The following is an 11,669-nucleotide window of genomic DNA, read 5'->3' as shown; positions in this document are numbered from 1 at the left end:
ATTCAAAACTCTTTCCATATTATGCAAATTCAATTAGGAAACTCTCCAAATAAATCAAAAATTTGAATTAATTTCAGATTTGATTTAAATCAAGAGTTAATCCTATGGGGTCCAAAATTAATTAGTAAATCCTTAATCCCCCCCTTTTGTTTGGCCGGCCCCTCTCTCCTCCCTTTCTCTCTCCACTTGCCACATAAGCATCAATTAATTTCTCTCTTAATTCTCCCATAGCTGCCGCCCCTTCCCCCTAGCCCAAATTTGGGTTAATTTGAATTCAAATTAATCCTCCTCTCTCCATTAAGCATGAGACGAGTCCCGAGCTTGACCCCGGGCTCGTTTACGATCAAGAGGGTCTCATCAACATTCAACAATCTTCGTTCACCAACCTAGATTTGGAGCTCGGAAATTTCGTGGAAGAATACGTGGATAGAGTTCTCTTCCAACTGGCCACCGCCATTAGGGAATGCTTCTCCAACAACCAGTGGTTAATTGTTCGCCGCCCATTGAATCCTACGAATCCGAGTAACTATCTGTTGGCCATTACTCTCGACGCCTTCTGTTTATTAGTGCCAGTGGCATCAATTTTATTGTCTAAAATCTTTTTTTTTTCCGTTAAGTCCACTCCAAGTGAGCGAATGTGAGGGAAACTCCTAGGCGAATTTTCTAATTGTTAGGAGGTGGATTCATTGTTATTGCCATAAGTGTTGCTACCTTTGAATTATCTTAATATTATGTATTTTAATTAAAATTCTTTGCCTCTCGAAATCAAATACTAACAATTCCTAGAATTCTATCTTCGGTGAAGCATTGTTAGATAGTTTGCATAACTTAACAACTTATATTAATTTTTTGCAATTCTTGAAAACATGTATGTTTCACATCAATAACTATTTAAGTTATTTTGCTAGGGTTATTATAAATAGTCATTAAGGCTTATTAGAATTTTTTTAACAATTACCTGTAGTTGATAATTTATTATTGATTTTTATTTTGTTTCTTCCATCTACAAAGAAGGGATTTCATGAGTCATGTAAGGCAGTTTATGTTATGAATAAAATTTATAGACTGGATGTAAAGTCACTTTTTCCTCTTATATTATGTGATTTTAATCATTGAATAAGTGGGAGGACTAAAACCGTTACAGGAGAGATAATCTTCTTATTCAAGAACGAGGTTTGCTCATCCCCACACTTTTCTTAATCTTGTTGCCCTTTTCATATTCTTTACTAACTTCTCTAGTTTTTTTGTCAAGCCCGTCCAGCATCAAATTAATATTAGAGCCAAATTATTCAATTCATTCTACATGCAAGATTGTTAGTTTGAAAGCAATTTCCATTGAGGTGTTCAATCCTTTCATTATCAATACCAATTACTTCATACTTATTAAAATTCACTTTTGCCAAGCTTATTACTTACTTGTAATGAAAAATTAAATCATTGTTCATCGTAAACAGAAAAAAAATTTATTCACTTCAAACAATGAACCACACACCCATAAGTCTTCTTTTCCTCTGGCGTCTTCTTTCCCCTCCAAAAACCCTACACAAAATCTACCTAATCTCCATATACTTAGAACTATTCAAATCCAAATTAGAATTCAAATTCCAACAAACCTTTAACACATTTCCTAAACCTCTTTCTTGATTTCCTCAAATAAACTAGCAACAAACTTAAAAAAAAATCAAATTTAGCCAACCAAACAAACCAAAAAAAAAGAATTAAATCAGAATGAATCCAACATAAACAGAAATCAAACTCAAATTCCACCCAGCCCACCACAAATTTCTTTTTGGTTACCATTTAACCATAAAATTATCGCTTCTTGAACAATAAAGTAGGCTTTTTTTCCTCCATCCTACAGACATCTCGAGGAATATGAATAATAGTTGAAGCCTCCTATTTTGAAGACTAAAAAAGGAGAAACCAAAAGGCATTTCTTCTCAATGGCTCAGTCGAGGTGTCAGATCTTATATTACTAATTCCAGATAAAATTACTAGTGTTCCTTCTAGATGACATTATTATCTAATCCGTTGTAAGAGATCAGGTCACCATTTGATGATGCTTTCAAGGATCAAAATTTTTGCTTCAATGTTTTATCAACACCAAACTTCGAAGCAGAATGCTTTGTAATAAGGGAAATTGATGTGGACCTTTTTTTAACATAATTCTTTGAGTTCAACTTGTTCTTAGATTTCATTATTTTGTTAGTGCTATTGTAGTATAGTATATGTAATTAAGTTTGCTAATTTTTTTTTAAGTAATTTATTAAATATTTGTTAGTAGTTTGTTGATTCTGGGATCTACATAAAGACATTTGATGATATGAATAAAATTCTTTAAAATTCTTATTGTTAATGTAGAGAAACTTTTCTTCATCTATTTTAAAATTTTGATTATTTACCAAGTGGGAGACTTGAAACCCTTTTGAGAGAGGCAATGTCTTTTGTTGAAGAGTAAAGCTTGCCCATTCTGTTACTTTTATTATCTCTTCATCTTTTGCTTCTCCATTATTATTTCTTCCATTTCCTTAGATGAACAATGTTACTAGAAAACTGAACTGAAATGAAGGTAAAGTAAAGAAGCAAAAATGAATATATTGATTTCTTATGCCTAGAAGTACTTCACAAAATTGAAAAATAATCCTTGCTAGCTGGCTATGTTTTGGGGTAATGAGTTAACCAAGACTTACTGGGGGTATCATTTAATTGATTATGTAAACATAATATGGAATATATTATTGTAGATGAGGATGTGAAAAAAAAAAGCTACCACTTAAACGAGCTAGGTTCAGTGTTTAGACCAAAAAAACTCCATGCTAAAGTGTTTGTCAATCAAAATCCATTAGTTCACTAGACGCATCTTATACCAACAAGAACTGTCAACTGACAGCTCAGTAACATTAATTGTGAAATAATAAGGATATGATTTTCACTACTTTATGGGGCATGCAACACATACTTCATCATAATCTACAGAGCAGAAATATTAAAATGCATTACAAGTTCATTTGTCAATTCACAGGCAGGAAAAGTCATCAGAAATACATACAGCTGATGATCTTAATTGGCTATCTGCACCTTCATCATCTTCTCCAAACCCTTCAGCAATAAGCCTCATTAGGTTGTGTGCCACTTTGACATTTACAAGATCACCAGCATGCTCAAAGACCTTATTCATAGTCTGGAAAACAAAATTTGTTAGTGAACCAGCAATAGCCCAAAAAGATCAAGAAATAACGTAACATCAATTGGGGCCACCTGGATAAACCATTGGTTGCTTGGTGCAAATTGTTCGGCAAGCTCAACACAACGTGAAGCTATTTCAGTTTTATAATGATTATCATTGATGCTAATCATGTAATCAATCATCCTATCAACTATGACTTCAACATTGGTGGACTTTGTCATCTTATATAGTAGCTCAAAAGTCTTCCGCTTCAATGTATCATCGGGATCCTGGTCAAATAAAATATCAATACAACGCTCATAACAGTCATTCCAGAAATTATATAAAGAAGGATAAAAAAACATCAAAAAATACACAACATGCTATTACAAACATTCTATATATGCAAAATAAGGGAAACAAAACTCAAAGCATTCTTTTATAAATTAAAAGGGTTTAAATTAGGAGAGCGGCCATGCTAAATATAATGAATAAAAAGAATAAATGCAAAACACAAAAAGGGTAGAACAAAAGTAACACATGGATATTATAAACAAAACTTGAACAAAATTAAAGATAACACCAGCAGCAGTACCAAAAAGAATTAAGTAGACAAAGCATTCATAGATCGGATCTTAAATAGTTGGAATGGTTACTGAGAAAATGATGATAAGAAAAGTAATAATGAAACAAAAAAATAGCTTGCAATCCAAACTTTTCATAGTTCAGTAGAAACAATTTTAAATAAGGCCACATAACCTAAACTTTACTTTTCATTATTTTTCCAATATTTAGTCTCAAAACATATTAGTCCATGTTAGTCTTAGATTATGCTTGGCTTTCCTCAGAAGACAATTACATTTTGTAACTTAGTAATCAAACTATGCTAACGAGCACCCAATATCAGTCTACAAATAAACTACCTAATGCATTAGTTCACTCACAAGCATGTTTGTCAAAAGGCAATTACTTTCAGAAACATAGCTGAGTTAAAAAATGAAACTAAGCTAACGAGCACAAATACTTGTAAACAATCCGTCCAAAATATTTCAGACAAGCATTCATCTCGAATACCTGAACTTCATCATAAGAGACTGGGATAAGACTGGCACATGCCATCATACATCTATACATAGTCCGCATGGCATGGCCAGCAAAGCATATCAGCTAAAACAATGAAAAGATGATTCAACTCAATAACTTCCATATGGCAATGGGCACCTAGCGAGATTTTCACAACCACTAAGCCCAAAAAGACTTCCACCTTTACTCTAAGGGGCTGATTGGATTCAAGTAGGATTTAATAACGCTTGTAAATCCGGATTTATTAAATCCTGAATAATATTTGGCAAGAAAGATCTTAAATCCTGATAAATCCTATGAAATTGTTTGGCAACACCACCAGATTTAAGATAGTTAATCAACTAAAAATGTAAATCTAATATGTGTTTTTAATTATAATATGCTAAGGAGGATTAAATTTAAATCTTATCAAAATTTTAGCTAGATTTGATTAAATTATTAGTTATTTATGAGTTAATGATTAAATTCAATTTTAATTATCATCAATAACTAAAATTTATAAATAATTTAATTAGAATCTAATTTAATTATCAAATAATCTAAATAATTATTTATTTACTAATAACATTATATTTCTAATTAAATAAATTAAACTAATTAGATTAATTAGTTACTAGACAACATTCTTCTATACGCCATTGCCGGGCTATTTCAATAATTTCTCATATCTTGGGTCTTTGTCTATGCTCTTCCTATAGCCTTAGGCCTGTCTAGAGTTTGCTTTTTCCTTTCTCCATTTCTTCGTTGTTGTTTGACTTTGCCTGATTTGTGTGAAGTAGAGTTTTGAAAGAGTCGCAAAGTCCCGTAACAAAGGAAGCTTCTTTGCCCCCTGCAAAGAAATTCCCTTCAACGACATTCTTCTTAACAGATCGGGAGTCATGAGGAGCTTGCCACGAAAGTAACAATCTTTCACCCATTTAACGTGCTTCTTCCACTAAATCTCATAAATTCGCCGAACTATAGGATTTACTAAACCTAGGATTTAAGGCAAAAATATGGAAAAGAACGCTAAATCGAAATTTAACTAACTGTGAGATTTAAGGAGGCATTTTTTTTTGTTAGGCAAGATTTAACTTAAATCTTGGACAAAGCCTTCTTAGATCATGCATCCAAACAGCCCCTAACTCTATGACCATTTCCAATTGTCATCATCATTTTTCAATTTCAACTTCTGAGCTACAAGCCTCATAAAATGCTACTTTTTTCGATGATGCTTGCGCAAAGCATCCTGATGGATGGCATCAAGATCTCTGAAATTTAGACATTAAAGTTCTTTTCATGTCTCTAATTCACTTTATCTCCATTTTGCACTCTGGGCATCCATGGAGCAAGATTGTTAGCCAGGGACAAGGTGACTAGTGCCTAGAATTTAACTCTGCCTGAAGTGTACTCCCTTCCTGCCCTCATACTCCTCTAATTCCCAAACTACCCCTTTTCAAATCATTTCTTCTTCCTATGTTTCTTGATCATGTCTAGGCGATGTGGTAGCTGCAACAGGTAAGGGAAAATCATGCACAAATGCTAAGGCCAATGGATAATAGTATAGTGGTCTGTAACCCCTTTCGCTCATTTTGTTCCTCGATGCACACGCAAAATGTAGTTAGCTATCCTTGCTTTAATAAACAAAGCTCTTGTTTATAGCTAAGCATAAATAAATAAAACGTTATTCTATATTACTTTTACAATTCTATGGGCTCATTAGTTGTAATTATATGTCATTCACAACTTTAACATTTTAACTATCTCCATATCGCCACTTTGCTATCTGACATTTCAGTATGAGCTTTTGCACAGTTGCATTTGTAATAATTGTTGGTGCTTGAGAGAAGGCCTGGAACAGTTGTTAAATTGTCTCTAATGTAATTTAAGGTAACAATTACAAGTCACAAAAACAACCTTTCTACAAATGTAGTTGTTAAATTGGCAGCATACATCAATTTCTCTCCAAAACCTATATTGGCATAACTCCATGAATTAAGTATGCCTTTTATTGAGATTATTGGTGCTCACACACGCAGAAGCCTTCTCCTAAGTTTTTTCTGCATTCTATCTTCTATCGTCTTCAAAGGATGAGACGATCTTCACTTTCATGTAATAAATAATATCAATTAAAGAATTGTGTTTCATCAATTTTCATAGTTTTTTTTTTTATTTTCTATTGAGCATTTAGTAAGAATAAGGAACAACAGAAGTCTAGAAGGGAAATGATATCAGAAAGAATAATTACGCTTGATCATATAAACATATTGATGTGGGATTATTTTTGCAGTGGCTTTTGGAACTTGGTGGCTGGGAGGGAGTACCACGGCTCTGTTAAGAGGTGGATTTTGGAACTTCTGCAATTGTTTTAGAAGAATATTTTCCTCTCAATTTGACTAGGCGTTGGAAGAGGAAGGATGTTTTGGGCTTATCCAGTTACAGTCCTTATTTTCTGCTTCGGGAATTTGTTTTAAGTGGTGGAACACAGCATGCTGCTTTGAAATCGTTAATCTAACAAGAAGAGTGATGAGGACATCGCTAAGAGATTCCGACCGAAGAAATCGTAGATTGACGGCTAAGATTCAGAGTCTTTACTTTTGATGCGTTTTATTTATTTTATCTTTAGTTTTTTCGAGTTTACCCCTGTGGAGAGTGTTTTCTTATTGTAGCCTTAAGGGCATTTGTTTACTTTGCTTTTATTTATGTTGGATGCCTATATATAGTGGCCTTAAGCTTTGTAAAAGGATGATGATTATTTTGAATAAAATTTGATTTTTGTCTTCTTCCTCTTGTGTGCGTGTGCTCGAGAGAAGAGAGAGAGAGAGCCCGGAGTGAGGGCAAGTGCAATACCCACTAGTCATCGAAAGATTTCGTGGCTCGTGGTTTCTATCTCCCCTCCCATCTTCCCCCTCTACACCCGCCGGCCATTACCCGTCTACCGACCGAGCTCCACTGCAAATCTTAATTAGGAAACTGCATAAATTCAAATCTATTTGAAATTTAAATTAAATTGGATTTCATAATGTCTTTCCTAATTCCTATGTGTTGTTTTGGAAACTCATAAAACTCTCCTCACAATACCCTCCCTCCTCTTCATGCCGCCAGCCCCCTCTTTAGGCTTGGCTCTTGTTGTTTCTTCATTAAGCCCTGACCACATTAAATTTGAAATCAAATTTCAAATTTAATTCCCTCCCAAACCTCCCAAAATTTGAAATTAATTTCAGAATTATTTTCCATCCACCTCTCACAAACCCTATCCCCTCTTTAGCTCACATACTTCCTTTGCTCCTCTCCTTCTTGAAACCGGCGCCTATCATGTCATTGGAAGACAAGAGAAGAAGGCAACTCCTCCTCCTCTCATCATTGGTGCATGGCCGATCCTGAGGTCGATCACGGCTTCGCTTACAACGCCCTAGGAGAAATCCACATTCTCTGCTCCCCCTTCTACGAGCCTGATTGGGAGTACGACAAATCGGTGGAAGACTACGTCAACTGTATTCTCTATTGCTTAGTGGAGACGATTGATCTTCAAAAACCCAAGACGCCTTGGCTTCTCATTGGGAGATCCACCCATTCTCCACCTTCGGCTACTTCTCCGACGAATAAGGCCTTACGCTTCACTTGTCTTGTAGTAACATCACTCGGTTTGCTTCTACCCTTTCTCCGCTAAACCCACTACAAGTAAGGGAGACGGAACTCAAGGTGAAACGTCTTGATTTTGCACCGTGGATTATTGTTTCATCATCATTAGTTTATCTACTTACTTTTGTTAATCGCTTGCAAGTACTTCGTTAATCTCCGTTGTAATCGTTTACTTTTACTTAATCTTGTAACGACAAATTCTAAAATCATTACTTGGTGAAGCTTAAGTTTTCCACTAGCAAAGTAAAAAGTTTAAATTGTTATTAATTTCCAAATCCATTCTTGTGCACGTGTATGTTTCACATCAGAGAGGTTTTGGTAGTAGAGTGGATTAAAGTTGCTATGCATTTTGCGAATAGGTCTCATGACGCTTTATCGCATCCATTACGGAATTTTCTCGAAATCCTTTTCCTTTGATTACTCTAATTATTAATTAGGATTGAATGCATGATTAATTCTTGCCAACTTTGATACAATTTTGATTTCAATTGTAGCATGATTTTCAATTGAGCTAATGATATTATGCATAAAGAATTCTACACATTATTTCTAATATATGGCTATTACATTATTTTTAGATATTTATTCATATATTTGTTTTATCCAAAGAAACAAAAAGTTGCCAAGATTAACAAAATTAGAGATGAGTTTTTGTATGTTAACATCATTTTATGGAATTATGCATCTCATTATAGAGAATACAAAATATCCGCCATCAAATTTGGTATCAGAAATTAAAGTTGCATTATAATGTCTTTTAGACATAGGATATAATAGTTGTACTAGTTTCAAAAAAATAGGAATTAACACACTCATTTTCCACTCATCTGGGCATCTTTTTAGTCATTTCAAAAAATATTAACAAGTTTAGTAAGCAAGAAAATTGCTTCATCTCCTAAGCACTCCAACCTCTCTATTGGAAAAATATCATCAGTGTTCCCAACAAGGCCTTTTTCACCCTTCATTTCTTTAAAGCCCTCTCTTAACTTCGTTTACTATACGCTGAATAAAAATAGAAATTTTATTTTCAGATTAGGGTGCCCTAAGGTCACTATAGTTCAATCTTATTTTTCATAATTTTCATTAAAAAGATTAGCAAAATATCTCATCCACCTTTGTGAATATCATCTTTAAGAAAAGATATTTTATTGATCTTCATCTTTTAATACACTCTTACTACTTCCTATCTCTTTGTTTGGCTAAACTTATACATATATTCTTTTCTCCTCCTTAGTATCTTAATTCTATTATATAAATCACTAAAAAGCTAAGGTTTTTGCCATCACATATTGCTTTCTTAGATTTCCTTACGAGCCTCTTTTATATCTTTCCAAATTTCAGAATTTTTAAAATTAAACCAATTTTATAACAAATATTTTATTTCTTAATTCATTTTCTTGCACATTTGGATTCCACCACCAAACTATTTTTTACATTTATGAGCTTTTCCCTTTGATACCCAAAGCCACATCTTTTACAATATTCTTTTAATATCACTAGCCACTTTTTTCCACATAACATAGCATCCTCATGCACAGATAAAATCTTAAGATCTAAAAATCATTACTCTCAAAAAATATTTTTGTTAATATTTCTTTAAATGCCCCCATCTAATCCTAGAAATCGTTTTTTTACTTATTTTTTACTATATGCCCTTTTATCTTAAAGTCCAAAACTAATAATCAATGTTGCGTACATTAAATTTTCATTACGCGAATAACTTTACAAATCTTTTGCAATCTAAACGATCTAAATTTTCTTATAAGAAAATAGTCAATTCTGAGTTGTATTTATCAATTTTTATAAGTTGATGAAGATGCTCATTCCTTTCTTAAATAAGATATTTAGCAATTGAAAATCCATAAGCTAACAAAAATCTAATATGGTCTTGTCACCTTCATTTGTGTTCCAAAAACCATAGCCACATGAATGCTTTTAAATCAGTCTACCTCTCTACCAAACATGTCCATTTTAAAATCTCCTCTAATAAAACTTTTTCTAGAAGGTATCTTTTGTAATAATTCTTCTAAGTCATTCAAAATTTTTAATTTAGAAACTCTATCCAAACCTACTTTAGGAGGCATAAGCAACTTATAAAATTAAGAATCCTAAATCCAAAATTCAAAACAAACAAATTTCTTTAAAGATATTTCTATCTCCATCATATTAATTTTTATAACATTATCCTTCAAACTCTTATCTATTAATAACACCTACACCATTTCTAGTACCGACTCCTACCCGAATACCAAAGTTTAAATCCTAAACTATCGATTTCCTTTAGCTTTCTCTCCAACCATTAGTTTCTTGAATGCACAAAATATTTATCTTCCTATGAATCATAATATCTATTAATTATATTAATTTTCCTGTAAGGGAACATATATTCCAGTATCCTATTCCTAATTTTAGATTTCAATTGACTAGCTTCTTTGCCCACATCCATCCTTGATGTGGGACCCTTCGCCTATTTAACACTGCACCCGATAGGCACCAGTTCAGCGGCCCTTGCACCACTTGTCACTGTATTCAGGGCCATCTACAGCCGCGTCGCTTCTAGGGGAGCTCTAGCATTAACACAATTTCTTAAAGGATTTCATGTCATTATTATTTGATAAGTTTTACGCTGGGCTGTCGACTTACCTAATGCAACCCCTCACTTTTTTCATCCAGGACTTGCGGACCCTGGCAACGATAGTTTCTGTTTCATAATAATTTCATTCAATGTTCCCAATTTTAATAGGACCAATGGAAAAAAGGATTCATGTTAGCCGACCCCACGTAGTGGGATAAAGGGGTTTGATGTTGTTATGTTGTTCCAGTTTGGAAATGGGTTATATGGCTACATGCACAAAAAATTAAAGTGATCATTTGAAATACAGTACCCTAATAAGATTAATATATTCCAAATTGATTAATTTGAGATTTGCCCAAATGCTTTCTCACAATTTTAGTAATGGCAGGTAAATTACTTGGAAAGAAATAAAACCAAATATTCTACAGAAATTGCAAGTGACAGCAGTAATCAGATGGACAACCTATCCCAAACATATCAGAAAGTATAAAAACATTTCAATTGAAGCAATAAGAACAGCCATTTTTGTAGTTACACATTCAGTAATTTAAAAAATTCGGTAAGCTTTACCTCCAGGGCAATCGATTAACAGCCCAATTGATTTCCTCTGCAATGTCTGGCTTATCTTAATAAGTCGACAAGCAGCATCCAATTTCCCATATATTTTGGAGATTATTGACTATCACTCTGCCAAAACAGAAACTCGATAATCTTAAATGCTATAATGAGATCACAGGAATCAAAAGAAAGTTAAAAAAAGAAAGCTAGTTTGAATTTGACAAAGCAGAGATATTAAACACTCACCAGCAAACTTTAAGCAAAGCAAAACCCAACTTCAGAAATTAAGTTTGTTCAAATAGCAGCATCCAATAACTTCGTATTTGGATGGAATGGATGAACACAGCAAATGCATTCATTAAAGACACAGCATTTCCTATGTTGCTTCGACCAATTCTTTTTTTTCAACCTTTCTAATTATCTCACAAGTACAGTATGTACATATGTGTCGCTAGCCTGCTTATCCCACTACCAAGCAATGCGAAATTTTTAATAACTTCACTCTGAGCTCAATTAAAAATAACATGAAGGGAAAGCAATAATTAATTTACAACCTCACATGCATTAATGCTCTTAAGCACACAAAAAAGAAAAAAGAAAAATCAAGCAAATTAGCATGGGATTACAGAAGTATAAAAGCCATTTACTCTGAGCACTAAATATACT

At 33.4% G+C, this 11,669-nt stretch overlaps 1 protein-coding gene across 1 annotated transcript; it reads right to left on the bottom strand.

The window, feature by feature from the left end:
* Positions 1 to 3,016: 3,016 nt before the first annotated feature.
* LOC110116249 (AP-4 complex subunit epsilon-like) lies at positions 3,017 to 5,166 on the bottom strand. The gene is made up of 4 exons (XM_028698081.1): positions 5,011 to 5,166; positions 4,241 to 4,333; positions 3,259 to 3,456; positions 3,017 to 3,181 (listed from the first exon to the last, which is right to left on the bottom strand). The coding sequence occupies exons 1-4, from the start codon at positions 5,164 to 5,166 to the stop codon at positions 3,017 to 3,019; spliced, it is 612 nt and encodes a 203-aa protein (XP_028553914.1).
* Positions 5,167 to 11,669: the final 6,503 nt, after the last annotated feature.

The sequence above is a fragment of the Dendrobium catenatum genome, unplaced genomic scaffold, assembly GCF_001605985.2.
Source record: "Dendrobium catenatum unplaced genomic scaffold, ASM160598v2 fragScaff_scaffold_1054, whole genome shotgun sequence".
Taxonomy (NCBI): domain Eukaryota; kingdom Viridiplantae; phylum Streptophyta; class Magnoliopsida; order Asparagales; family Orchidaceae; genus Dendrobium; species Dendrobium catenatum.
This window is presented reverse-complemented; position numbering and strand designations above follow the sequence as displayed.

Bases quoted from the DNA above. Each gene is read 5' to 3' on its own strand.
- LOC110116249 (XM_028698081.1), bottom strand. From the start codon at position 5,166: ATGGGTGAAAGATTGTTACTTTCGTGGCAAGCTCCTCATGACTCCCGA. The intron at 3,457-4,240 runs GTATTCGAGATG...TTATTTGACCAG, and splicing joins TCTCTTATGATGAAGTTCAG to GATCCCGATGATACATTGAA. The intron at 3,182-3,258 runs GTGGCCCCAATT...TTTGTTTTCCAG, and splicing joins GCAACCAATGGTTTATCCAG to ACTATGAATAAGGTCTTTGA.